The sequence below is a fragment of the Centropristis striata genome, chromosome 10 (assembly GCF_030273125.1).
Source record: "Centropristis striata isolate RG_2023a ecotype Rhode Island chromosome 10, C.striata_1.0, whole genome shotgun sequence".
NCBI classification, from domain to species: Eukaryota; Metazoa; Chordata; class Actinopteri; order Perciformes; family Serranidae; genus Centropristis; species Centropristis striata.
The window spans coordinates 12,711,170-12,738,828 of NC_081526.1; the positions used below are offsets into that span (position 1 = coordinate 12,711,170).

At 39.0% G+C, this 27,659-nt stretch overlaps 1 protein-coding gene across 1 annotated transcript in view; it reads right to left on the reverse strand.

The window, feature by feature from the left end:
* The window catches only part of LOC131978959 (NALCN channel auxiliary factor 1), a 92,113-nt gene that overhangs the window by 8,856 nt on the left and 55,598 nt on the right, over positions 1 to 27,659 (reverse strand). The window contains exon 2 of the mRNA XM_059342809.1: positions 1,779 to 1,950. Within this exon, the coding sequence (XP_059198792.1) occupies positions 1,779 to 1,950 (172 nt within the window). The remainder of the gene's footprint in view (positions 1 to 1,778; positions 1,951 to 27,659) is intronic.

Here is a 27,659-nt window from a genome sequence, read left to right on the forward strand (position 1 = left end):
GTCAGCAAAGCCCATAATAAGACCAATATTAATTAAGTGATCCAACTAACTATTATCAGTGTAATCAAAGTCTGATATAGTTTATTCGTATGTGCCATAGCTCTCCATAATTGTCCTGAAACTCTTAAAAGCAGTAGGCAGCACTTTTGCATTGCCAGACAGTTTCTTCATTCAGATGAACATGGCCACTGTAGTTTATTGTGAATCAATCCCACAAACCCTTCTGCTGCAGCAAATCTGCTTTAGTCTACAGCTGAAAATATTCCCAGACCAATGCACTATTCACTCCTGTTTGAGTTACATTGGCCAAAAGCTCCAGTGTCCAGCTGTTTTAGTAAAGTATGTAGCCATTGAAAAAAAAGGAGGTATATATTGTATGTGACACGTTTTTAAAGGTTTCTATCGATTGAAGTAATGCACTTGGGGCTGGTTTTATTTATTTTTTTGTCGGTAATATCAAAATGTATAGAATATTGCCAGTCTTATCGTTCAATTTCATAAAAAGAAAAAAATCATATTTTTTTTTAACATTCTTCATAAACTCATGATCATCAATTGAAAAACATAAAGACTATTTAATATATTCTGCCTACTGTACATGATTTTGACCTGATGCTCAATATGACCACCAGGGGGCAGCATCAACATGTGATGTGAGTGTGTGTCTTTGTGTTAATCATACTATTACTGGTCCCCCACTCACTCATCTCACATGTATCTGGAGACAAACATCTGATCCTGACAAGGTGAAGCATTAATACTGATCCACAGAGTGTTATACTCTGTTCAGTACAGGCAGAACATACAGACTCATTGTCACAGAGCTCCGCTGTACTGATGCCTGTTGGTGCTGTGAGTAATTGGCTGGAGTTTGTTGTCCTGGTGTATCACCTTGTTAGTCTGGCGATTAAACCGAAGCTCCTGTAACTGTAAAGTGTTCACTGTGTGACCCTCACAGACTGTGTGTCCTGTTGAAGTATCATTAAGAGAGACACTACACTCACTTTGTACAGGAAGTTGCTCAGGCCAAGAGATCTACAGTACCAGGGGGTCGGAGGAGTTTGTTAGAGCTGCTTGATTAAAGTTAAGGTTATTCTGGTCAATACTGAAATCATGATTTTTTTCATTGACTTGAAATATCAGTTATTTATTGAACTTTTAAAAAAATTAAAAAGTGGATTTTTCCAGTGGATTTTCTTAAACTTTAAAAATAATTTGACTGGAAAACAAACAAAACTATTTTAAAAATATGAGGAAAATAAATAACAGATATAATAGAATATTTATGTATATATACATTTGATGTATTCCATCAAAAATAAATTGAGATTAATTATTTCATAATGTTAGTGAAGTTTTGCAACCTACTGAAAACTTCTAAACATATATTATATATATATATATATATATATATATATATATATATATATATATATATATATATATATATACATATATATAAATTATGATAATTACCAAAATAAATCAGATCAAATATGTTGTAGTGCACTTTTGCAATCTTCTACCAACATTTTGGGAATATATTTTCAATATATTCCAGTCAATAGCTTCGCTAAAATGTGCAGCTTTTAATACCAGGATTTGGGAAAGTTATAATAATTAACCCATAAAATAGTAAACAAAGCATTTGGTCGCTGTTTAGTTGGGTTGTTGGCTACTAACGGTAGCATGTATTGTACTGATTATCCAAATATGGTTAAAAGAAAAATAACAACAGCAGTTAAAAATACATAAAGTGCAAGGTTTTTCTTTTGTACCTGTGCATATAAAACTGGGGCTGCCTCCATGTATGAGATCATCATTGTCGGGCAGGACGAAGGGGCACCGCTGCTGCACCTCCAGGCAGTACTGACCACAGGGGATTCGCTTACTGCAGTGTATCTGGGTGGTCTGGAAGTACTGAGAACACAGCCAGGGCTTATAAACCATCTAGGTGGGAGACAGAGAGGTGAGAGTAGGGGAGGGAGAGGGAGAGGGAGAGAAAGGTGGAGGGGGTGCAGAGAGAGGATATTGATTAGTTAGGAAGGTTGCATTGAATGAATCGCATACACGCATGCACACTTTTACATGCATGAGCATCATCCATGACCTCTACAGCTATCGATTCACACAGGACTGAGCAGGTATCCTGGTGATCCTGATATCCACTGTTTAATGAATGTGGCTGTTGCTGGGCAGTCATCACTGTGTCTGTCAATATACAGTATTACTCAACCCCAGAGTATCACTGTGTACTGTGTCATTTCACACAAGGAGAACTCTGGCTTTAATATGGAGGGAAGTATACACGTTTTACTACGACTCTATACAGTGCAGCCAAAGTAAAATGTAATGCAATGCATCAAAGGACCTGCAAAGTGTTTTTTAAGACAAAATCTATACTGTAATCTTAATTTAAACACCAAAGATCACAACAAAAGAGCTCTGGGATTAACACAAGATAATAATAATCTCAGCTACAACATTAATGTTCTCTGAAAGTATTTAGGATTGGTTTGCAGCTGGATTGGATGACCTATACATACTCAATTGACAACTCTTTCAATACCAACAGCAGTCAGCAAGTTATTCATGTTCTCTGATAATGTTAGGTTTGTTTACAGTGATATCATGTTTTTTGCATATACTTTAAATTATCATCACTTTACTTACATTTAATAACATAAATATATATATATATATGTATATATATATATATATATATATATATATATATATATATATATATAAACAATTTTATTGTAAATTATGAAAGTGAGATTAGCTCAAATATAAAGTCCAAACATGGCCCGTATTATATAATGTTTATGTTTGTGTGCGGTAATTTCATAATTTTTTTCTCACCCATTTTCTCAACTCTACAAGTGCACAAGTGGGGACAAATGATTTACTTAGCACCTTATTTTTCCTTTTCTCATGTGATGAGCGAGTTGCCTCATTGTGCGGCATTATCACCTGCAGCAATTTGCAGGCACTTCCTGTGAAGCACTCCAGGGACTGCGAGGCAAGCTAGCACCTGCTACGAGCTAATCATCGCGCCTAAAAACAGTGCACAAGCCATCATAGAAGTCTCCCTTAGATACTTAGTGCACATGTTGCTAATGTGGTTGTTTGTATGTGAGTGTCTATCAGAAAGTAAAAAGGAGATCAATAATAAATGTGAATGTTGATGTATTTTTGTAATAGTATTGTGGAGCTTTAACTGGGTGACACAAATTAATACAAAAATGAATTCCTGAACACATCAAAGAAAAAACATACGTACAGAAACTGAAATACTAACTAAACTAGGGAACCAAAGCATGGACTGCATGGGCAGTATGAGTACAAAATATAGCTTTGTGAACTCAACTATGAGTTGAGATGTTTGCATGGTTGCAATAAAAATATATCTGCATGTGAATGAAAAATCTGCATAAAATGGGACAAGATTAAGGTATCTGAAGCTTTCTGGTTCCTGCATGTAGTCCATTTGAAGTCCAAACAGTATCCACCAATCAGCAGGCCTTGGTTGAATACAGGTAATTAGGTCTTAAAGATTAAAAAAAAAAAAAAAAAAAAAAAAAAAAAAGGTGGAAGGCGTAGTCCAAATTACACTCTCAGAACTCATCAGCTATAATCTGACGACAATTTAGCTTTCATTAGCCTTTTTAATTCATATGTATATACATATGTAGAAATCATCTTACAGAGATTAGCCAAAATGTCATTTAGACCTAAATACCTACAAAAAGCCTACAATCCTACAATCAGCGAAGTTAATCTGACTGTAAATAATAATATACTGTATACATATATTTTTTGGTCAAACCCCTCTTACGCATTCTGTTGGGTTTCTCCTATGCAAAAATGTTGTTGACTGCAGTAATCTGGCATTAGTATATGTTTGAGGGTCATTTAACAGTTAAGTCTGCATATAAATAGGAGAAAGAGAGAGCAGTGTGTGATTCAAATAGAGGAAAGATGCATTATGAAGCTATTCTTAGAAATTTTCTTTTATTCATGTTTGCAAATTATTCAGTCTGAGTCTGAGTCAGGGGCATGTTGTAAGTTAAAATGTTGCTGGAATAACAAAGAGAAGTCTAACAATTGTCTTTATTGTGACAAATATATTCAGTTCTTCTAATGGCCGCACTGAGATGTCCTTTTGTAGCATCTGAAATGTATCATATTATTATATAATTATGTAAATATTGCTTCAACATAGCACAGCAACTGCCCAGTTGAATCATCTGTCATGCTTATTGTAGGCTGAGAGGCATATACTCTATGCATGAGTGAATATGTGCACATACAGACGCTCTGCACACAGATACTGTACAGTAAATTGCACTGCGCTAATAATTAGATTTCCAGTCCAAGATAAGGTTGCTTCCTGAGGACACCACACACACACACACACACACACACACACACACACACACACACTCTCCTCCTTCTCTATAATCTATTCCACAAATGAAAACGTTGTTGCATAATGCCACATCTTGTATATAAAACCCTGATTCCAAAAGAGTAGGGATGCTGTCTAAAACATAAATAAAACTGAATGCGATCATTTGCTAATGAGGTATATTCAGTTGAAACTGAGAACACTGATTGTTGACATTTGATAGTGAAATTCTTGCTTGATATACGATTCAGTTACCCAACACATTGTGCATTTAGGAGACAGATCTGGACTGCAGACAGGACACTCGAGTACCTGCAGTCTTTTCCTATGAAACTATGCTGTTGTAACACACGCAGTATGTGGCTTGTCATTGTCTTGCTGCAGGGACGTCCCTGAAAAAGACGTTGTCCAGATGGCAGCACATGTTGCTCCAAAACCTGTACTTTTCAGTATTAATGGTGCTTTCACAGATGAGCGTGTTACTCATGATGCCATAGGCACTAACACACCCCCATACCACCACAGATGCTGGCTTTTGACCTTTGCACTGGTAACAATCTGGATGGTGCTTTTTCTCTTTAGCTCGGAGGACACGGTGTCCATGATTTCCCAAAACAACTGAAATATGGACTCATTAGACCACAACACAATTTTTCCACTTTCCTTCAGTCTCTCAGATGAGATCGGGCCCAGAGAATTTGGCAGCGTTTCTGGATGTTGTTGATACATGGCTTTTGCTTTGGATAGTAGAGTCTTAACTTGCATTTTTAGATGCAAAAATCAAATCTTTACAGACTATTTTTTTTCTGTCGTGTTCCCAAGCCCATGTAGCAATATCCTTTAAATTAATTAATGTTGTTTTTTTTAATGCAGTGCTGTCCGAGGGAACAAAGGTCACAGGCATCCACTGTTGGATTTATGGAAAAATCCATGAAGTTGAAAAAGTAAAACATGAAATATATTGTCTTCGTACATTATGTAATTGAATATCTATGTCAACATGAAAAGTAAATTAGTGCACAATGCCCCAACTTTTTGTGTTATTGTACAGCATTAGATATGTTTTTTTAAATTATTACCATACTGTAATATGGATGTGAGAATATGAGTGTCTACGTATGAGTGCAAGTGCACGGTTGCATTTTGCATTTTGCTTATGCAACACATTTTCCACCTCATGTCCCCCTGCTCCCGGTGATTGGACAACTTCTCATCCTGTAGCTGTCAGCATGAGGAGATAAAGACAAACTGGGTGAAATTCAGCAACGTATCACATTACACTAACAATGTCACCGGCAATGAGTGTCAAGTAGTTACTGTTTTAGTATTTATCAGGCGTTTCCCCTACTCAGCACAATCTCTGACAACAATGTTAAAGCCAAGGTCTGTTTGGCTGCACTGAGGCTCAGACATAAATCAAAAATTCAAAAGCTGCATAATCAATAAAAACTGAAGAGATTATCTTCAAACAGCGCCTAAAACAGCCCCCTAATCTTGATTTACAGCCTTGAAGAAAGGGTCTTGAACAATTGGCAACCATTTTCCCATCCATTTCACATTCATTTTTTATCAAAATTTAAGTCTATATTAAGTAATGCTTATTTACAAGGACAAATTACTACAGTAGTTAGATCTAGGTGACACCTGGCAATGTGGGAGCTCTAATTAGTTACTAAGCTCTATATTAAACTTAATATGTTATTCATCATTTAAGAGAGTCTAAGCATCTACAAAATGAGGACAAGGTGTGGGTAAAGTAAGGTCAGAGCATCTGTAACTAAGAACTGAGTGTGTGCAACTGTGGGGCTTTCCAGTTTTCCTTTAATTGAGAAATTGATGCAACCAGTTTTGTTCTGGGAAGAGTTTGAAACTAACTAAAAGTGAATAACAATTTGGAGAATGTTTATGCATTGCTCTAAGGCTCTAAGGTAGCCTGGTGCAATGCCTGGATCCGGATGACCTTAGAAGCAGAGATGTGGACAGTCCCAGGATTCCAGAATTTGTGTAACAAAAAAATTGTCCTTGACACTCAAGGCTGGAGTTGTGAGGGGACAAACTGAAGCCACTGGGTATAGTAGAATCGGATTTGGTCTGTTTTTGACATTTCATAAATCTTTTGCAACTTGTCCTAAAAGATCACAACCCTCCAGTGTTTTCTTTCAATGTACAAGTCACCAAAACATTGGTTACACCACTGATTTAGTCAGCTACAGCAGAGCTTCGACACAGAAATATTCCTCCACAGTGACTAGAACAAAAAAGGTCAAGTGTGCCCCGTGAGCCTGCCAGTCAGTACAACATCTGTTTGAAGTGCAACAGATGTGATGCAGAAACCACGTCTCTTTTTGGCCCCTTGCCACACAGCCATGCCCTTTTGCACTCAGCCGCAGTTAGTGAAGCCCACTGCTGCTGCATATGAGATGTCCACTCCCTCAACCATCAGTCTACTGTAGATCCATGACTAGCAATCTATCATCCTGCTGTCAAATCTCAGAGCAGGGACAAAAAGACAGCGAGTGAGCGGAGTGTCATGATAGAGAAAGTGCTAGGATGGACTCTTTCTCTCCTTTATATAACTTTTTCCAAACCGCTGTGTTCTCTCGACTCCCTTGGGGAGTGAGTAAAATACTGCCTTCTCTTCAATCACCGACTCAGTGAGTTAGAGGTCAGCCAGCTGGCTCTCAAATTTTATTCTCCTTTTTCTGTCACCTTTCGCTTCCTTTTATATCCCCCATTCACGTTTTCTGTCTAAACTACCATCATTGTGTCATCTTTCCCGTCGAGGGTGCGACTGCGACAACAGTCTCACAACACAGGCCTCACCGTTTGATTTACTAGTCAAGCTTTTACTGTAAATTCTCAGATAGAGCCACGCATAAAAGACCTACAAAATTATCTTTTTTAAACAATGGCTGGGAAACACACTGTTCTGTTGTACAATGGTTTTTGAACACTTTTTCGTTACTATGATGTTCTTTCAACAAGGGCAGCCAACAATAATTAACTGTCTGTATGTATGTATGCCCTTCGATTTTCTCAACAACCATTCATCGATCGACTTCACCCCTGGAGGGTGTATTGCTGAGGACCCAAGGAAGTGTAGAGTTGAGTGTGAGCTCTTGAGATCTATGAGACGTTTTCATTAGTACTGCGTTATGTACACACCGGGTAGTGTATACTGAGAGGGCCTCCATTAACTGACACAACGCCAGATGGCATGCTGGGGACAGCTCACTCTCTGCCGCTCAGTACAGTGAATTCAAGAGCCAATAAAAAAAGAGAGACTGGAGATGTTACGTTGTATCAACTAAAACATTTTTAAATATCAGTTGTGTAACTTAAAAAATAAAAGCTTTTGATCCAAGCAATTGGCTGGTTAGCTAGATGTTAGCAAATGATATAAAGACTAGAGGAAGCAACTACATTGCAGGTGTATTGCCAATGGAAGCACATTGTCAAGTGTTTGGATAAGTGGTTCTCAAGAAAGCTACAAGCAGCAATACCAGAGGCCAGGTGATTGGTCCATTTTGATACAACAACATAGTTGTGTTACTACATTGCTTTGAGTTTTGTTTCTTTATCACAGAAGTACTGTTCTTATTTACTTATTTACTATTGACATCCACATCTTCTTTGCTGTTTTCATCCCATTTTTGCATTACTTTGGATAAAATCATCTCTCAAATAAGAGGCAATGTAATGCATGCAAATGAAAAGTTAAAATATAATAAAACAAATTATCATTATCGAGATAATGAACAAATCTAATACCTTGTTTGGACTATAGGTTAGCCAGTTTTCAAGTATAAGTTGGTTTCAAACCCCAATTTCTACAGCAAATGCTTCAGTTGAGTTACAATCTCTTGCACAATGCAGAGACATTTAGAGGCTGCAGGAATGCAATGAAAGTCAATGGAAATAAGACAGTAGAGATGAACAGATGCAGATGTGCCCCAGGCAATTTAGGTGAAATGTAATTTAAGTATATTTTCTTAATTGAACCTGCATACTTTTAAGTAACATTTTCAATGCTGGACTTTTATTCACAACAGAGGATTTTTAGATTGTGGTATTACAGTAGTGCTTTCAATTCTGACTCTATTAAGACAGATATCACTAGATCAGATGGGTCTTGAGGACCTTTGTGTGCCTGCTTAGGGCAATCGTTAATGACCCCAGTTGACAAAGTAAGCTGTACGTTTTCTTTTTAAGTATGAAAATACGGCGATTAAATGGATTTATCTGAAGCTGCAATCCAATCTGTAGCTCTACAATGCACATAATTTTTGTATTGCAAAATATAATTCCTCAATGTTTTGTTTCACCCCACTCCCCTCCCTGGCCGCCACTTTGCTTGCCTGTTGGTTATCTGCAGAGTTGAGACTCAGCTGTCTCCTGGATTGGATTATTTTATAACGATTAGGCTAATAAGGTTGTAATTGATGGAAGGCCTTACCCTGCCCTGTGGTATTGGTTTTAAGTGGCCCCGGATGGCCCTGCCTTGTCAGTGCCTCGTCTTTAATGTTTTATCTGGACTTGTGGTTATGGCTAAACTGCTGACAGAGGCTGAGGGAGCCGGTAGCAACACAACAGATTACTGCAACTCATTCCTCTTCAACATGCAGTACAGTACAGAAGCACTACAGACACGCATAAACACATGCAGCGTCTCATGAGCCGCCTTGTCAATTACAACTAACACAGCCATTCACTGCTTCGCTGCATTTAGGCTATCCTCTTTTCTTTTATCCTCTTTTCTGCTCTGCTTATTTAAATGATCCTCAGCTTAAATAATAGACCAGGACAAGTGTACAGCACAATAGCTTCACATTAACATACTTTTAAGTTGTGTCAGACTGGGGTATGGGAGTAAAACAAAAGAAGGAAATAATGAGGAAAATGTGAATTCAGGTTAAGCCTTATTTTTTTCTGCTTTTTACCAATTTTAACAGGAAAATATACAGATTTTGTTTTGAGATTTTTTACACTGGTTTAAATTAATTATCACCCAGATTTTGTCTTCACGCAACAAATGCTGTTAGATCTTGTGCTTAGAGTAACAAGGAACACAGCTAGGAACATTTTGGTGGACAAAAAAACACAAATGCATCATATTCCCTCTGAAAGAACCATACATTTTTAAACTAGAGAATGTTTTTGGTTTTTTGTGTTTTTAAATTTTAGTGCCAATTTTGACACTTAAAAAAAATCTGAAAAAATACAATTCAAGAGAATTTTTTTTAAAATATTGAAATAGGTCAAAACTATTAAAATGTTGAAATTAAAAGAATGGATCAAAATCAAAATTTAGACTCGTAAAATAACCAAATAGGGGGCACAATTTATGTGAAAAGTCAACTAAATGTTAAAAAGAAATCGCTCTAACAGTATTGTGATGCTAAAAAGGTGTCCAGACCATCTCCTTTTGGTATAGAACCTTACAAAAAACACAAAATTTTTTAATGATAACAAGAATGAAATTATACATATTATTACACACATACATAAAACATATTGCTGTTGTAATATCAGTCAAAATAATTGCAATTAGATATGGGGGGGTTTGATGTTCAGCCCTGTGCTGAAATTAATTAATGGAGCCTATACACTGCATACTGTCCACTGTAGAAAGAGCAATTTCCTATACCCAGTCCACAGAAGCAGGGATTATCATTCTGCATGCTCTCCACAGTGTTGGACAAAATGAGCAGCCCATTCAAGCGCTGACACTAAGGCTGGCTAAGATGTAAGGAGGTCAAATAGAGGTTGTTCTTTAGGAGGAGCCAGCATGTAAAGTATCACTTTAATTCCTGCAGCAGCAGGAGCAGCAATGCCCTGTGGGAATTCCACTACAAGATGGGGGCTGAAGGGTCAAATCGCAAAGGTTACGCCAAATATAATCTGAAAAACAACATCCATATTCACATATGTAAACAAACGAGTGTGCATGGCTAAACACGCCTGTAAGTCAATGAACGTAATCAAGCGTGAACTCAAACAGCAAGAAAAAACAAACCGTCTCATTTCAATATGATTGCAGAACTACCCTGCTAAATCAAGCAGATAACATTAAATTGGCTGTGATGTATTTGTATGCATTTCCTTTTATGTACAGTGAAAACATGCATGAGTTTATATTGACTAGCCTGGGGCGCCAGCACCTGGCAAGCATACAAACAGTGTCAACATCAGTTTTATAGAGAAAATGTAACGTAGCTAATGATCTAAAGAACGAGACAGGCTGAAATAGGCAGACATGTTTAGCCGAGGTGGTTAAAGGAGCCGATGAGAGTGCGATAGTAAAATAAAAACAAAAAGACGAGCGAGGCTGCCGTCACACAATACACTGATTGAAGGAGAAGTGGCGCAGAAAGTCCTCATGCAAATCCCTGAGAGGCACCTATTCAATTACATTCATGTTATATTTGAATGACTCTGTGGACACATGAGGCCTTGTTTCTCATGACGACCCACCTGCTGTTTGTGGCGAATACACGACAAACACAGACGCACGTACATGCAAACACAACCAGTTAAACACCACCTCATATCTTTTAATATGGTCTGCTCATTTGGCAAACAAAAACCATGCTAATGCAATTACCACATGCCAAGGACATACAGTATGATACTGAGTGAGGTTATTAAAAGGAGAATATATCCAAACAAATAGAGCGATAAAGGGGGACATGTGTGTAAATATAGAATAACCTCAGGGTGCAGACTGTTCAAGAAGTTCAGCAGACTGTTATGCCGAGACATTTGACAGGCCATGTTTCAGTGTAGTGTGATTCTCAGTGAAATGGAGAAAAATACAACAAGCATTATGAGTGCTGAATCGCAAAATAGAAAGAGTACAGGGATATATGAAAAATTAATGAATGAAAGATACAGTCATGGCAGTGTATGAATTAATAATGGAAGAATGAATTTCCTCCATGCAGGAGGTGTTCACTGCCTAAGAGTGTGTCAGGTGGAGCAGGTGTTAGACTCTGAGACGATCCGTTTCAGGTCAGGATGTTTTTCTGTCTGGGGCAGTTGATAAAGTTATGACCTAGCTCACACACACACATTTACAGATTTCTATTAAGGTGGTGATTGTACAGCATGGTGTTATAAAAGAAAACAAGTTGCCGTGCTTGGTGTGGAGCTCTGATTCAGGAGGCAATAATTACAGTGCTGAAGGACATCAGGAAATGGTTTACACCCGAGTCATTTCAGCCTCATTCACTTTTAGGCAAGGCTTTGGATTTTATGGATTGCCATGCAATTTCACACAGATATTCATGGTTCCTAGAGAATGAATCCTGATTTTACTGATCCTCAGAGTTTTCCTCTAGCACCACCAGCAGGTTGACACACCAAATGAAGCTTAGCGAAAGTTCAATCAGGAAGACTGTCTTCACATTTATTCCCTCTCTCTCTTACGCACTCTTTCCTCTCACACTACGCTTTGTTGGTAATGTGGGGATTCTGTGGCTTTAATTTGAAATAGATACTGTAAGTATTATTATTATAACAGCAGTAACACATGCAGGAAATTTACATTGATATATATCCCAGGCTGTTATCATTCACTGTTCGTGATTATAGCTATGACAAGTATTGTACTATAAATAGTAGATAACCCAGGATCTCCACACCTGTTAAGTGAATCCAAGCCTGTAGTCTATCTAATGGCCAGTAGAGGGTGACACCACTGGTTGAAAAATAAATCAGTTTGTAGGTAAATCAAAAGGAAAATGATCCTACTTCTTACTTGTTTTAGTAAACATTCTCATAATGAGTTTATTGTCTCAGTCGAAAGTTTCAGGTCTTCTTCAATACAGCATGATGTCCATTTGTAAGTTATGGTCCCATTTACAGTAAAATAGATGATACAGCAGGTTGTGCTTTAGAGTGGGGTTACCTTATGATTGACGTTTCTGCCTTGGTCAATTGTGTGTCTTCGTCTTTGAATGTTCACCCTTTCCCATTGTGTTTTCAGTTCATCAGTGTTCATTGTAACATTCTGATTGCCTAAAAATATCTTGTTCAGTGTTTGATTGGACCAAAAGATACTCTAAGGAGTTGGCTGTTGATTTTTAAATGAGGGTTGTCACTTGCTAACCAAGCTAGCTAGGTAGCCCTAGCATTATCTCCAGATCTGAACAACTGTGCACAAGTTTTTTACTTCTGGCGGCAAAGCAAATTTGCATCTTTACATTGCATGGAGCTCAACTCTGATGAAGTTGCAGTCTCAACCAGTAGCAAAGAAGTGTTTGTGGTTGATCACATGGCCACGCTGCAACAAACATTTAACAAGGCAAAAAGAGCAGGTCAGAAAAGGAGAAAGCTTCATACTAAAATGTGGCCAACTGTGAATTAGAAACAACGCCCTGTATCTGATATAAACTTGATCCAATAAAGGCCTGGCACCCTTTGCAGTTGTGGTAAATAAATCTGTTACCAGCAGAAACACTGTCAAGCTGTCTATTTGTTTTGAAAGAGCAACAGCCAACGGGTAAACTCATTTTGGCCAGAAATCTGTGCTGACACTTGGGGGTCTTGGTACCCCGCATAGACACTTTGTGGTCATGTTAGTCTAAACCCTAAAACTCCTTTATGAGCAAACAGAGAGCAGAATCAAAGAGAGAGTTAGATAAAGGTATGATGATGAGAATTTATGGATGTGAGGATGAAGATGGATGAAGAAGAAGAGAGCACATCCATATGCACAAAACATTTGCCCTAAAACTCATTTTGTTGATTAATCGGGGTTATCTGGATGTAATTCATCGGCACTGTCATGCTGACACTTACACTGATAATTAATTTGACAAAGATAATTATCAGCAAGATGGGCCTACTGTGAGTGAGAGTGATGAATCAACACCCACTGCAGTCATACAGCCTGCTGTTAGCTCTACTGGGGCATGCTTGCATGCATGTGTGTGTACCTGCAGCTCAACTCTCTCTGCCTCTGTGGGGGGGCCCATTCCTGCATCCCCAGCCATGCAAACCTGTTAAACACTGTAAGTAATCCCTGCAACAGACAACTATTCACCATAACCGCACAGTATCACAGGAAAATCCCTTTCTCTGTGCAGAACTGCTATCTCTCCTGCTGCTATACATGCCTCCCCCCACTCCAGCTCACTCCCCCCTTGTCTCCCTCTGCAGTGTGTACTGCAGCAGTTGGATGAAAAATGGCCTAGAAGGGGGGGCTGGCGCAAGGTTGCCAGCAGAGACATAACAGATATACACACTCACCTTCAGACACACACTGTGCTCTCTTTCCAGCTTTGCTGTGCCATTACTCCAGCTTGCTCTCTTTCTGTCTCTTTAACAGGTAAACCATGTAGAAGAGAGAGAAAGACTAAGAGACAGACAGGGAGGGACGGTAGTGTCTTTACAGCTCTTTACAGTATTAATGTCCTACAGTTGTCCGTAGCCTGTTACATCAGACGGCTTTCCTCTTACAGGTGCCACTGACCCTGCCAGGCCAGCCATGCCAGGCTAGTTAATCAGATCACTCCAAATCGGTCCGTTAAATGCCTGCTTGTTTCGTAGGTTCATTAATCAAATGGCTGCAGTACAATAATGCCTATGTGGCATCCACAGGGGCAAATGCAGGATGTGAAAATAGAAGCCAATGCAGAAATGCAGTGAACCTGCATTCTTAATAATGGCCAGCAGCGACTTCACTGTTTGTAAAAATAATTGTATAGACATCTATGAGAAAATTCCGTCTCACTTGATTTATTAACTAAACACTGTTGAATGAATTTATGGTCCTGGTTGCTATTTTCAAGTCTTCATCAATACATTACGATGTCTTTTTTGTAAATTGTGCTCCAATTTGGACTAAAAGATACAATAAAACAGGTTATGCATTAGGGCGTAGTTATGCTGTCGTTGACAAGTCACTACCATGGTGCACTGTATGTTTGTATATATTTGAGCTTTACCCCTTTCACAGTTTTTTTCACTTCATGAAATGGGGAACATCTGCTCAGTTGAACTGTATCTATACAAGCTAGTTAACTAGTGCTATAGTTAGCTAATAGCTTAGCATCCTACTCATTCCTAGCTCCAGCTTTTCATCCAAATATGGTCAGTTATTGACAAACAAGATGGGGACAAAAATGCCAAAATATATATTCACACACACACACACACACACACTTTGTTAGCAGGAGTCAATCTAATTATTAAAATTAGGTTGACTCTGGCTAACAAAGTTCAAATATGGTTTTTATTTCATCCTTTTGTAGCCAGAGCTGCTCTGCTGCATTCAAGTGTAAGTAGGACAATCCAACTCCTGCATTGTTCTATTGTTCAAGAAACTGTGTGTCTTTATTCCAACCTCACCGTTACTAATGTGACCTTTAAAAGTCAGCTTCTCACCCAATCACTTTTCTGGCTGACAAAATAGACTAAAATATCCTTGGAGAAATCAATTTAATAGTAAATAATTAACAGAAAGATCATACAAACATTTGACTAGTTTTCTATATCACCTCTCTATTAACTGCATACTAAATAGTTTTGTCTTATGTGTTTTAGAGGATAAAAAGTTTTTAAACAATATTGTTATTGCATTATTGCATATAATGTCCTGAAAACGTTTTTCATAATGGTTAATTGTGTTATGCACTGAATGTGAGCATCATAATTAGATAGTTTAACATGAATATAAACAAGGTGCTGTTAACATGAAGCCTGGAACATGTGAAACACAAACTAATTAATGTCTGTTAACATCCCTACTACACAGACAAGTACATACAAATGAACACACATGCACAAGCACTTTGAACACGGCGGAAAATCAGCTCTATCTATTTAATTATCAGATGAGCAGCTACAAGAGCTGCGGAGGTTTTTGATAATGGAGGTCTTGTCTGGGCAGGTCCAGCAACAGTCAACTGTGAACCCAAGACTAGCTGCTAAAGTACATCACACACAAACACACACATCCTGTGTCGAGGCCAGCTCCACTTACAAGAGGTTTGACAGTGAACCTGATTAACTCTGAACCTCTCAAACAATCTAGTGTACTGGCACTAATTCATCAGTTTATTACAGCCCTGACTCCCAAAAAATTGTCACACTGTAAAACGTTAATAAAAAAAGGGTTTTTCAGTTTGAGCATAGATATCATGTCTTGTTTATCCGTTTTTAATGTTTTTTATACAGCATCCCAACTTGTTTGTAGCAGAGTTGTAGCTAATTCTGTTGAATCAAATGCATAAAAAAGAATGTTCCAATGAATTGGTAATGTACAGAGGCTTTAATTTAACACTGTGGTCATTTTGAGGTTGTTGCTAATGCTAGTAGTGTTGTATCGAACTCCACTATAGTGAAAGGTGTCTCAGCTATCAATTTTTTTTATTGAAAATATAATTATGCTTTAAGACAAAAAAGAAAAACAACACTCTAAAAGCTTGTAAATCCTCAAGTAAGACTTTGTTCAAATCTGACAAAAGACGTCTTGTTCTATTTTCTTTATAACCTCATATGTGTTGAATATGATATGAGTTTCAATTGTTGAGGTAAAAAAACTCTTACATATTTAGAAATAAAACTGACGTTTCCTCAGACTTGTTTGGATGTCAAACACTGACATATTACATAGCTATTAAATGGTGAATTGAAAATAACTTTTAATTATCATTATATGTTAAATCAAATTAATTCAATACTGAAGTGGTAAGGCCAATTACCCAAATTGCATGATTTCACAGTGATGAAATTAATTATCAACAAATCATTTTATGATTATATTTGATCAGCCTGACATTTACAGTATTTATCAACAAGAAATTTTAACAAGTTGATCTAGTGCAATTTTACATGAAGCCAATTCTTCATTCACTTCATTTGATCCTGTTTTCAACTCCAAAGCATTTAAGTCCATGTCATCTTACCACTCATCAGTGTGATGTAGCCATGCATGTTAATGTACATCTTACCATTAAATATTATCACAGTGGGATGTTGCACATGCAAATTTACATGCATACTTACATGGAGCATCACACATTTCTCCAGCAGAAACTATAAAATCATTGCCTGAAAATTACTGCCTGTTACAGTACAAACCACTGGGCGAACTCATGCAATGAAATGCAGGACAGAAATCTGACAGAAATATGATGGAGGTGCTGGTGAGTTAAATAATGTGACCTTAAAAGCAGCCTCTAATTAAAGGTGGTAGTGATAGCAAAAATCAAATTAACCACGAATTTGATAGCTATCGATTCCGCCCCTCATATCAGATTATAATACTATAGTGCACAGTTTATAGTGGTTGTGCATATTGTCTTTGTATAAGAGAAAAGATCCTGTTTTGGCATTTTTCAGCTGCTAATTAAAAAGTAAGGCAAGATGTTTCTTGAACTGAGATGACTGTGTTGCATATTTCTACACATGCACAAATATTTGGTCTGGTTTCGACACAAAGGTTGATATATGAGCCCTGCCACCACTGCATTAATATACACACTTGAAAACATGCTTTGAAATGCTTTGTCAGTTGGTTTTGCTTTCAATAATGGATGCTATAAAGAGGTGTGCATGACAGTTAAGGTCAAACATTTCGGGATCAAAGGAAAGGTGGGAAGCTGCCATGACGTAACCTACTGCAGCTCATGTCTTAACGTCTTAAAGTTCACTATACTCTGATGTTGTGGATTGTGCAAAGGGGCCAGGAAATACAGTCCTTTAAAGAGGACCTATCATGCTCATTTTGGGGTTCATATCAGTGTTTTAGCACGTAGCTACATGTAGCAGTGGAATGACTGCAGTGGCACTTTCTGCACCAAAAGAATAATCAAAGATATAAGCTTCGAAACCAAAATCTAAAGAATCAACAGCAGTGGCAATCAAGATTTCTGGTTGTCCTGACGTTAGCATTCAGCTGCATGTATCGGTGTCACAGAAAAAACTGCTGAATAGTTGGAAACCTCTACTTAAAAATATGTACATGTTTAATATGAGCGTTGAACATTGTAACAGGAAAATAGAAAATGAGGAACAGCATAATGGGTCCCATTTAAACACAGCATTCCTGATAGGAAAAATAAATGTTTATTTGGGGTATTTTTAGAGTAGCTCAGGTCAAACAAAACATGCTTTGTCAGCAATGCTTCTTTGGAGATTAATTTCTAATAGCATTATCCTGCAAAGAAGGAGTGAACTCAAGGGCAATGCTCCACGTCATGTTTATGTGTGTGCACGTATGCACAAAGACATACAGTAGGCACACATGCATGCATGCACTCATACTATGTGTTGTGCACAAAAAAGTATGTCCATTCCCACAAAGGAGGATCCAGTGGTCCCTATGGGAATCATTCCTAATGGTACAGGGTCTCCATAGAGCTCAAGATGTCATTAGTGGCTGTTTTGACCTAAATGAATCATCAACCTAAGTCACAACCCCTTAAATCCCTCATCATGTCCTCTCCTGTCACTCTGCCTACCTTCCTTCTTATTCCCATCTTTACTTGTTCCTCTGGTTACAGTGTGGCATCTGCTAAAAGAGCACTGATCTCTTCTTTTTCACACATTCCTCCTCATCCAAAGCACACTATCTATTGACTCACACATTTGTACACAGAGACTACATTTCTGACTCTTTCTAGCAACAGCAAGCCAGGTAGATTTTCTTCTCTGCCATTTTTTTTTACCCATCTCCCTCTCTATCATAGCTTTCCATCTTTTCATGTTCCCTCTGATGTTATCCTTTTATCTCACATATGGGAGGGAAAGTGGGCCAGGATTGGCCAATGTTTGAAATGCAGGACAAAATTAGAAAGGAATGGTAAAAATCCGATGGGGTCACATCGTCTGGGCCAAGCCTGAGACATAGCTGCTTTGCTGCTCCCAATTAGACTAAAAACTACAAGCAGAAAGTCTGAGTCTGATATATTCAACCAGGCCACATTCCGCCCCTGTGCTTCTATCTGTCAGAGAAAGAAAGGAAGTGGGAGAGCAAGAGAGAGAAATGGGGAGATGCAAACATTAGAAGAGGAGGAAGGAGAGACTGAAGATAAATTGGTCAGCCCTCCCCCCACCTCTCTCCCTCCCTCTGCCTCTCTCTCTCGGGACTGCTGTGTGCGAGACTGCAGATAGATTCTGATGTTCTCATTTATGTCTTAATGATTGGGTTAGTATGCAGCTTGTGCTCTGCAATGCTGCGCTTAGACAGAAAGCAAGATCACAGAGGCACACAAGCATACATGGGGGCTCATACACACATACACTGCAAGATGAAAGGATTATAACGGAGATGTAATTCATGCAGTGGCACATATGTAGATTTATGTTTCAGCGGAACCAGAGATGACACTATATTTTGCAAAGCGTATATTTAATCAGCATTAAGTCAGATATATCGCATGCAATTCTGCAGTGCATTATTCTAAAATACACCAAAGCATGCACGGACGGCCTTAGAGTGCACTGAAGGGGGGATTGAGGTAAGAGACAGAGAGAGATGCTACTTGTAATGACATGTCACATCATCATGGGTGGCTAATGCTCGAAATTCCAGGATGAGTGTCCTTTTAGTAAACAGCCGTATCATTTGAATATTTCATTGAGGACAATTACTAGCTTGTTTACTTATTAATCTGATTGCTGCTGCCAGAATAAGCTGCAGCTCTGTATTATGGAGAGAATGAGAGTTTGTGCAAGCAGAGGAGAGCAGAACAGAGCAGCCCCCACACTGCTGCTGGTAGGCCTACTGCAGGGTAAAGCATCACATTTACACTGAATTATAATGATAGCTTGGAGAATCTTATCATGATCGTGTCAAGCATTCAAGGCCTTAGAAGATATGCACCTAAATGCATACTCAGTGTGTCTCCATGACCACAATACACTTGTCAAGCTACGTAGCGAGCAGCTCTGCTCTAATAAGAAAACACTGAAAGCGGCTATGAATGAAAAGCTCACATTTCAGAATCATGCAACAGACTGTTCGCTAAAGCCCTCCTCCCAAACAGTGACTGTCCAATCATAGCTAGGTAACTGTAACTAGGCACTGTAGATTTCCAAAGATGCCTAAGGAGCAGACTTCAGGATAACATCAGCAGCTCTGGGCTGCTCTGTGCTGGACTTGAGGAGTTTTACCCTGAGATGAGAATGCTATCACTCATTAGTTAGTGCTTAGGAGAAAGATTGTTGATATTTGAACTCAACACCCAAACAAATACACCCCTCCCGGCAGTGCTCCTTCAGAAGCTTCGATTTACAATCCCTCTCGCTCCCACTGCTTTCCACTGCTCTTCTCTCTGTACAGTACATCCATGGCTTTTCTCCTGTCCTGGCTGGAATAGTGCTGTGTGGCTCAGTGTGAGCCACTTCGTTTCTTACTTACAGAGCCCAGGCTGTGTATGAACACACACTGACTATATTCCTGACTGCACTTTTTAAAGCTTTTTTTCTCATCATGTGAAACATATTTGAAAAAGCATAATGCATTTTGAATTTAACCCTTGTCTTGCTTGAACAAGTAATGCCCTGTTCGCATCAAACGAGAAAATTTTTCATGCAAGTTGACTGCAGGATTATTTGTTTATTTGCGCTACTTACTTAACACTGTTAATGTCATTGCCTTCTGTAGGAACTACATCTGAATGACGCTTACAGCTACTGGAGGCTGACCATTGGCCGGTTTGATGAACTGTTAGCTGAAATCATGGCAGGATTTCTCAGATGGAAACAAATATCAGTGTTCTTTTTCAAATGCGGATCGCCGGTGAGTGACAATCAATAAATATTCACTGTTTAGCAAATCACAAGCTGGTGGACTTTAGCTGGTTTACTTCAGCGGTATAAATTTTGTGATTTCGATGCAATAAGTCGGTGAAAACTCTGTCGAGATAACTACGACATGATGGCAATGTGTGGCAAGTCTGAAGTCATGCTTGGTCAGGTCTGTCTGCAAAAACACAAGCAAACAATTTTTGAAATGTTTGTTTTTTGGATGGAGTTACGATCAATCAGTCTGTGTTAGGCAACATCGATAAGCTTTTGCAGCACAACATCATGTGAATGATGTAAATATTGTATCTTTGCAACACTCAGTAAGAATTTGTATCAATTTGTGATGCATCTTTGTACTGACGGTGTGTAGAAACATTGCATGACAAATTTGCTTCAGATTTTGTCTGAACACACCATAACTCATGAGTTTTCCTAATACTAGCCACGCAAGTCAGCTATATGTTATATGCTATATATGTTATATAGGTAGGTAGCTGCAATTTAACTCTGCTGTAGCACTCATCTCAGCTGGCATCTAAAACTTGAAACCCTCCTTTTATCTACTTTTGTCAGAAATCAACCCGTTATCTCAAAAATTAAAAAATACAGATTTCAATTGGTATATTTACAACCAAACACCGCAACCATAGTGGGGCTTTACGAGTTGTCAAATACAGCACATGCCTTATTTCAGGGTCAAAACATATAATATATTTTGTTATATTTTCTGATATAAAGGTGACGAGGCAGAGAGAACTAGGACATGATGTTATTTTCCATTAAAAGAAACTTCCAAGATAATTAATCAAGATATCAAGTGTTGATATTAGTTTTGGCACATCAGCAGGGAATTATAAAAACAAAAACATCTGACTGATGCTCGAGGCTTTTTTTGCTCATCTGCTGGAAAAAAAGATTTGAACTGAACATCTCAGGTGAATGTGGACCATATGTTCAGACCAAAGCAATGACAGGTCCATTAATCTCAGCTATATATCCCATTACAAGAGGCTGTGTGGGTACATGGCCGCGTCCCATTACCTACTGGCTTATTACAAGTCAAGGGCCCACTCAAACCACCTCGCCTGTCATCTTGTATCATCGATTTACACTGCCGTATCTCACGGAAGAGAATACGTATTTTACACTCGCATTCAGTGTAAAAAACGAGATAATGGGCGAGGTTGTGAGAGAATGGTGCACCGTGGTGTTTCAAGGCTTCCTTCGTCACATCCAATATTTATCTGAGACAAGAACATGGCTGTAATTCCATTGAGCTGTGATAACAAAATGGACCTTCTAATAGCGTCATTGGCTGGGAGAGAGCGAGCCTGGGGGCCCAGCTCACCACTGCTTAGGGGAGTTGATATATGAGAGGATGAGAGGAGAGCAGAAGGGAGGAGAGGAGCTTAGGGGCAGCAGTAGTTTCCCATAATAGTAACACTGCAATACCTGCAATACCCATGATCACTATGTTGTGTGTACAGCGCAGGAGCACAGAGTTTTACATAAACGGGGTGAGTGCAGCATGTGTGTAGTGGTGTGTGTGTACATTTCTCTGGGTCAGGCTCTTCATAATCCAGAGATTTTCCACTCTGCTGCCTCCATTGTGACAAGGAAAGAACACAGGAACTCTTGGTGCACTCTGCTCCACTTCCAAACACAAGCTCCATGTAACAAAGGCTAATACTACACTTCAGCCTCATCAAGTATATGTGTCCTCTTCAGCACTAATCACTGTCACCCACTCATAGAGGGCCTGCTTAATGAGAAACATTCTCACCAACTGTCTGCTGTGATGAAAGTGCAACACTTTTTTCTGTGCACAGCAATAATAGATAACCCATATCTCGCTTCAATAATTGATGGCCTATATATCTCCACAGTTCAAGGTCTGCTCAGCTGGACGTTGGAGCTCAGGGCCCTTTCACATAAATCTTCCAAGAATATCTGTTAGTGCCGAGCTGCCGACTCAGGTTATGACAAAAACGTAATTTCAGAATTAGCTGGATCTGGATTTCTGTTGTTGTTAACGAATCCCGGGAAAAGACCAAAACTAACAATGCATCAGTTCGTCTCTCAATGTTTTCTGACTCAGAGCGTCTGTGGCTCTCAGCCCCGAGCCCATTCATCTCTGCTGAAGACATTAATCTTTAAAACTGGTCTGAATACAGAATATACTTTCTTTTTTAAGAAAGGCACTGTAGTTTTCCTCAAATGGTACTCAAACAAAAGTAAAAGGTCCATTTTTTGGGGACTATTTTTGTCTCCATACGTTGTGCTAAATACAATTCACAGCAGCGGGACCGTGTAGGTACTGTATGTGGAATTGATCTAAAATATGCGTTTATTTAGCCTGATCATAGCCAGACTAATTCACAAATGGGCAAGACCAAAATAAGTCTGGATAGACCAACAGCCAATCAGAGCAAACGAAACGTGTGATGTAATGCTGAGTGACACATGTAAGATGGGGAGGTGCTTGTTCTGTTTTGATACTGAAAAAAAAAAGACTCTCTGGTCACTTTGAGAAACTGAAACTTAAATATGTTTAAGTTGGAAAACAGGTAATGCTGGATGCCAGAAACAGACCAAATGCATCTGCCAGAGCAAACAAAACATGAGCTCTGCAGACTTTGTCCAGTTTCCAGGCTATACTTTTTTAGTAATGAAGTAAGATTTTAGATGTGCTTTAGCAGTTGTTGGAGGTCTATGATGCAGAATAATAAACTACTACAGACTTTGGTTGCAGGCTATATTTTCCATTTACAGTATGTGCCAGTCTTCTTTTCTTCCATGTTCACAACTTGTATATGTTTGCATGTTCAGCCACAGGGACAAGTGGACCAGTCACAGGAAAAATCCCCAAATCCATTTAATTATTAGAACACCTGCATATAATCTTATTTGTGTATCAGGCTCTTCTGTCTAATCCTGTCCATATTTTTGAGAGAACACTGTAAGGATTTGATTAGTTATTAAGATATTAAATGTTCTCCAAACAAACTCCATAACAGCGTGGTACCTGTGGAGCTATGATCATTTACTGTACTGTACAAATAATCCCAGTGAGATGAACCATCTGTTGATGATAGACTGTACATTTGGCACCTCACCAATTATAAATCTCTCTTATTCCTGTGATCTCCCAGCGTTCCACTCCCCCACGTTTGTGTATTTCTGACCTTGACTATTATTCTGTCCTCTTTTTCCAATTTCAGTTAAATTTTTCTTGCCATTTTCCATCTCTTTCATGTTCTCTCATGTATTTTTGCCCATTCACTCCCTTTAATTTGCTGCTCCGTACAATCCTACAAATAAAGGTGGGCATGAGTATGATGGATTCTGTATGGCAGAGTAGTATCAAAGTATGGAGACACAGCTTGCTGAGCCATGACAATGTGTTCTATGGAATTGAAAATTTGGAGCATATTTCTGCAGCGTCACAATCTCCGATGAGTCTGTCCTATTCCATTATGTAAATGAGTCGGTAAGAGTAACTCCTGGGAATTTATGAAAGCGGTGCAGACTTTTATATAGAGCGTGCATATGCTGTGTCCTCTACTGTACCGTCTGCAGAGGCCGGAGTTGTAACTAACAGAGTTAGCGTGTCATTATAAATGACCGGTCATCAGCAGCTTCCTAAAATCTAACAAAGAGGGCGCTGCCAGCTGTTATGATCCCTGCAGGTCTTGCCCTTGAAAATCTTTACTGACAACAACCAATCATGGGTAATGTACTCAGGCCTCTAAACGTCCCTGTACACATATACATACAAAGCCCACTTTCTGCTCCACTCTTGCTCTGCACTCTTCTAGGAGCTCACATTCCCAACATTTGCATTTAAATTGAAAACAGAGTAAGTAATTCCTTAATTCCCTGAGAATCCACAGTCCCAGATGACCCCACTCCACAGTGTCCTCCCACACACATCTACAAGAACAGAACAATCTTTTCCTGGATACCACTGTGTGCTTGACACCTCCTCTTCCACCCCCACATACTGTGCACAAAAGGGTGGATATACACGTGTGCGCATGCACATATATGAATAAAAAGACCGAATGCACACACCAAGCCAGGTCAGCGTCAGAAGAGGATGTGTGAGGATTTGTGTTGTCATGGGCGGCAGCAAAATGACTCCTGCACTGCTGCGAGCTCTTTGCTTTCTTTGTGATGAGTCTGTTATGTGGGCAGCTGCTGTGGTCTGAGGACACCCTTTGTCTGCTGAAATCCATCAACCAGGGAGATGAAGCTTAGGAAGATGCAATTAACTCATACAAAATTTAGAGTCCCTTTCAACCATACTGACGTCATTCTGAATGGATTCAATCACAGTTGACTTTATCAGGTGACTACTTTTAACAAACTACTGAAACACATATATCTATATCACAGCTGCTTTTATCTGAACTGTTTGAGAAGCTGTTATTTTTGCTTGATACCTGTTTACAGATTGTAAAGCCCTCAAAAGCTATATAAAAAAAATTGATCCCAATGACCGCTAGAAGCAACACTTTTTTTGGAATGTGTCATTTTGAATATGGTGCAGTGCAGACAGGAGATCTGAAGCGTCAGCAGTGCTGTCACCTGCGTTGCAACCCTGTGGTATGCAGCAATGAGATGAAGTTCAACAGTCTGCTCTGTAACCTTTTTCTCATATCTAGTGACTAACTTTGAAGTACAGCTAACTGCGTGAATTGCTCATATTTCAGGCAGCCAACTCATACGGAATAGGTTGTCTGTGAATGTAGAATATATACAGCACATTATCTGACCTTATCATTACTCACAAAGAAACATAAAGCCCCACACTCCAGGGTAAAAGTAGAATCAGAGCTAAGCGTTTAGCTGCATGCCTGAAAAGGGAAGCCAATGCTAAAGTGCCTTAAACCTGCATTCTCTCTACTGGCCAGCAGGAGGCCATTCCACTGGTTGTAAAAAGGAGTCCGACCCGTATAGAAGTATATGAGAAAATTGCCCTACATCTCACTTGATGTATTACCTCATGAAAAAAAAAATCCTAATAAGTTTATGGTCTCAACCGTTAGTTTTAAGTCATTTTAATTACAGCATGATGTTCATTTTCTAAATTATGGTCTCATTTATAGAAAAGTAGGCAATGGTATGTTTTATGGCATGGCTTGTTTGTGATCGACAAGTGACCCTGTCACAGTGTGTTTTTCACTCCAACGACATTCATTTTAACATTTTCTAAAGTCAGCTGGTTATTTTCCCACGTTTGTAGCCAAGCTAACTAGCTAATGACCTAGCTTCACCCAGTTGTCCAAATATGATCACAACTATTATGTCTGGCTCCAAAAAAACTAGGTAGCGATGGCCAAAATGCCAAACCTGAGTCTTCAAAATGCGAGTCTACAAACTATTACTAAAAAAAATGGGTGATGTCACGTGGCTACGTCCACTTCTCTTGTAAAGTCAATGCTCAAAGCCTACAGGTGGATGCTGGGCTGGAGATGGGGGTTTTCAAATGCAGTATGAACAGTGTTAAGGTAGCAGAGATGCTACTGACAGGTTTGGTAAACGTACATATTTCAAAGGTTGTGTTGGATATGTGTTGTAGCAAGGAGTATGCCGTATGAATTTAGTGATGGAATCAATTTAGACGGCCTGCACTAGCTTGGAAGCTTTGCTCCGTTTTCTAGATATAATTGCCCTCTAATAAATACACAATACCTACTACATTAATGGTCACACATAGCTAGGATTTTTTCATCTGTATCGGTGACTCAAGTCTTTGTTTCATTTGTATTTCTGTAATTTCATTTTAAGAAATGTGTCAAGCTCTGACATGTCATGAAATAACCATGCAGGATTGGTATTATATGTATATAGGGGCCAAAGCAGGCTAAGAGCAACCACACCATGCTTTCACATGACAGTTTATGATACTTTCATTGCTTAGTGGGCTACCAAAAACATTTAGGGTGTTTGAAAACACGTGCAGCAGCTGCCTCAGGTGTACTGTGGCCTTAAATGTTCCACAGTGTATAAGCAGTTACATAACACAGAAATGTCAGGATGTGTATTGCCTGCCTTCTCGCTGGTCCTTGCCAGTGCCAGCTTTGTGGCATCACAGCGGATTGTGTCATCTGTACGTGACTGGCTCCCCCCTCACCACCACCACAACCACCGCTGCTGCCTGCCTGGCAGCTCTGAACTGCAGGCCTGCTGAACAGCATGCTTTAGCATAAACACCAGCGGGCTTCATTTCTCCTCTCATTTAACTCCACAGTCACATCTCATCCTCTGGATCACTGTGATTTTCACTATGCAACTGTATATGTGCAACTTAACAACTCGCTAATGTAAAAACAGAAACAAATGATTAAATGCATCTGCTAAGTCTTTAAACTGCTCACTTTTACCTGAACAACACAGAGAAGTCTATTTTTCAATAACGAGCAGGGTGTGAAAGCTTCCTATCAACTTCAAAAAAATGATACACATCAGGCACTGGTGTGGAGTTATTTTCCTCTTCACTGGAGCTTATTCCTGGGACTTCCTCTGTAAAAGATGCAGTGATGACAAATGTGTATGATAATAGAGCAAACAAGCATGTCTCTTGGGGATTCACTCAACTTATCCACATTATTGGGTTTGATATTATGACTTTGGTCTGCCAGCTTACAGCGATGTCTTAATGTCTCCATCATCTAAATAAGGTCCCCTGACTCCCCGCTCAGCTAAATGTCATCAGCATGCGAATGCAGTAGCCACAAACCTCCCATAAGTGGCTTCTGCCTCTAAGCCTTGAAGGAAAAGGTTCCTGCCTTAATATGCTAAGTAAAGATGAGCGCCCCAGTGCTCTCCTGGCCTGTATCAATTATTAATAAAAGAGCTAAGAGGTCCACTCTCTGGGGTTCTGATCAATGCTGAATCTCTTAATGTAGTTTAGTGGGCCTGTGTGTGTGGAGCAAATGTGTTTGTGTGTGTGCATGCTTACATGTGTAAATATAAAAGGCTGTTTATGTTGTTCTGATTTGTTAACGTGATAGATGAGGGCATGACCTATGATGGGTAATACTAATGAAGAAGGTCACAGGCTGAAAGAGATGTCGCGTTAATATTAACACATTGTAGAAGGCTTCATATGCAATGCAAACAACTTCAAACGTATGTGAATAAAAATGAGGATGTCACCACAAAACGTAACAATGGTTTGTTGAAAATACTCAACATTAACATTTTGTTGCACACAGGACACAAACACCAGTCCTGTGGGGTTTTTTCTACTTATTTAACAACCTAAATGTTGGACTTTGTCGCTTTTTATACTCTGTCACCTCTTGTGATAATTATTACAGCCACTAGAGGTCGCCACCTAACACAGACATAAATAGGTCAAAATAAGCTGCTTGTAGTCGATCAACACATATTTTTGGGGGTGAGGAGGATTTGAATATGTTAAGTTATTCCTTTTCTAGGAATACAGGTTGAACTTTCTTTTTTTCTTTAACGTCCT